The 851-nt window shown below is 45.8% G+C and overlaps 1 protein-coding gene across 1 annotated transcript; it reads right to left on the bottom strand.

Annotated features, from left to right (window-relative positions):
• Positions 1-223: 223 nt before the first annotated feature.
• Positions 224-583, bottom strand: LOC149832268 (transcription factor bHLH148-like). The gene has a single exon (XM_090013208.1). It carries the CDS (start codon positions 581-583, stop codon positions 224-226), a length of 360 nt encoding a protein of 119 aa, XP_089869334.1.
• Positions 584-851: the final 268 nt, after the last annotated feature.

The raw sequence follows: 851 nt of genomic DNA, 5'->3' as shown, positions 1-851 counted from the left end.
ATGGTAAGTGTTCCAAAATAAAAATACCTCATTGGTTTAGGCTTAAGTCTCATCATAAACATAAACAAAAAGAGAAAAAAAAAACAAGAAGAAGAAGAGGAAAAGGAAAGAGCAGAGAAACCAAGAAGAAAAATAACGGATTGGTTTCTTTCTCTCTCTTTCCTTTTGATGGCAACACTTGAAAAAGATGGCAATGAATCAAACAAAAGTCTTCATAGCTAGGCTAACATGGTTGTTTCTTCTTCTTCATCTTCTCCTCCTCATCCACCGATTCAAAGAAGCCTGCTAGAGCCTTCATGGCAATGACCTGCCCTTGGAGTGCCATTATATAATCTGCAGTCTCCTCAAAGAGTCTCTCCAAACCCATGGCTTGCCCTCCAGGGACCAACCCCTTCAATGCCTTCACCTTCTTCTCAACACCATCTTCCTCACTCAAAAGACTTCCTTTCAAGAGAGACATGTCTTTTCTCCTCATGAGCAGCCTGAGCCTTCTTGGCTTCTTGGTTTGGAGCTTGAGCCTGAGGGCCTTACACCAATGGTACCCATTTGAGGGCTGGACAACAAGGCTCAAGTCAGCAGCCATCTTGATCATCTTCCCCCTCTGCACCACACTGCTGCTGCTCCTCCCTGGTGTTTCTCCCAAGGCAGGCAGGAGACATTGGAGGTATGAGATTGTATTTCTTGCAGATATGGCTCCTCTTTCATCCATTGTAGAATGAGAGAGAGGCTGAGGCAGGGAGGCAGGCAGGCAGTGGGTTTGTTTAAATCATTGTGGGGGTGTGAGATTTGTCCCAGAAATGTCATGCCAACCAGGCAGTGGGGTCCACCTTGGTTGTTTTGGCCTCCCAGAC

This window comes from Nuphar pumila, chromosome 7 (assembly GCF_984573655.1).
Source record: "Nuphar pumila chromosome 7, dmNupPumi1.hap1.1, whole genome shotgun sequence".
Lineage (NCBI taxonomy): Eukaryota > Viridiplantae > Streptophyta > Magnoliopsida > Nymphaeales > Nymphaeaceae > Nuphar > Nuphar pumila.
This window is presented reverse-complemented; position numbering and strand designations above follow the sequence as displayed.

Bases quoted from the DNA above. Each gene is read 5' to 3' on its own strand.
- LOC149832268 (XM_090013208.1), bottom strand. From the start codon at position 583: ATGGCTGCTGACTTGAGCCTTGTTGTCCAGCCCTCAAATGGGTACCAT.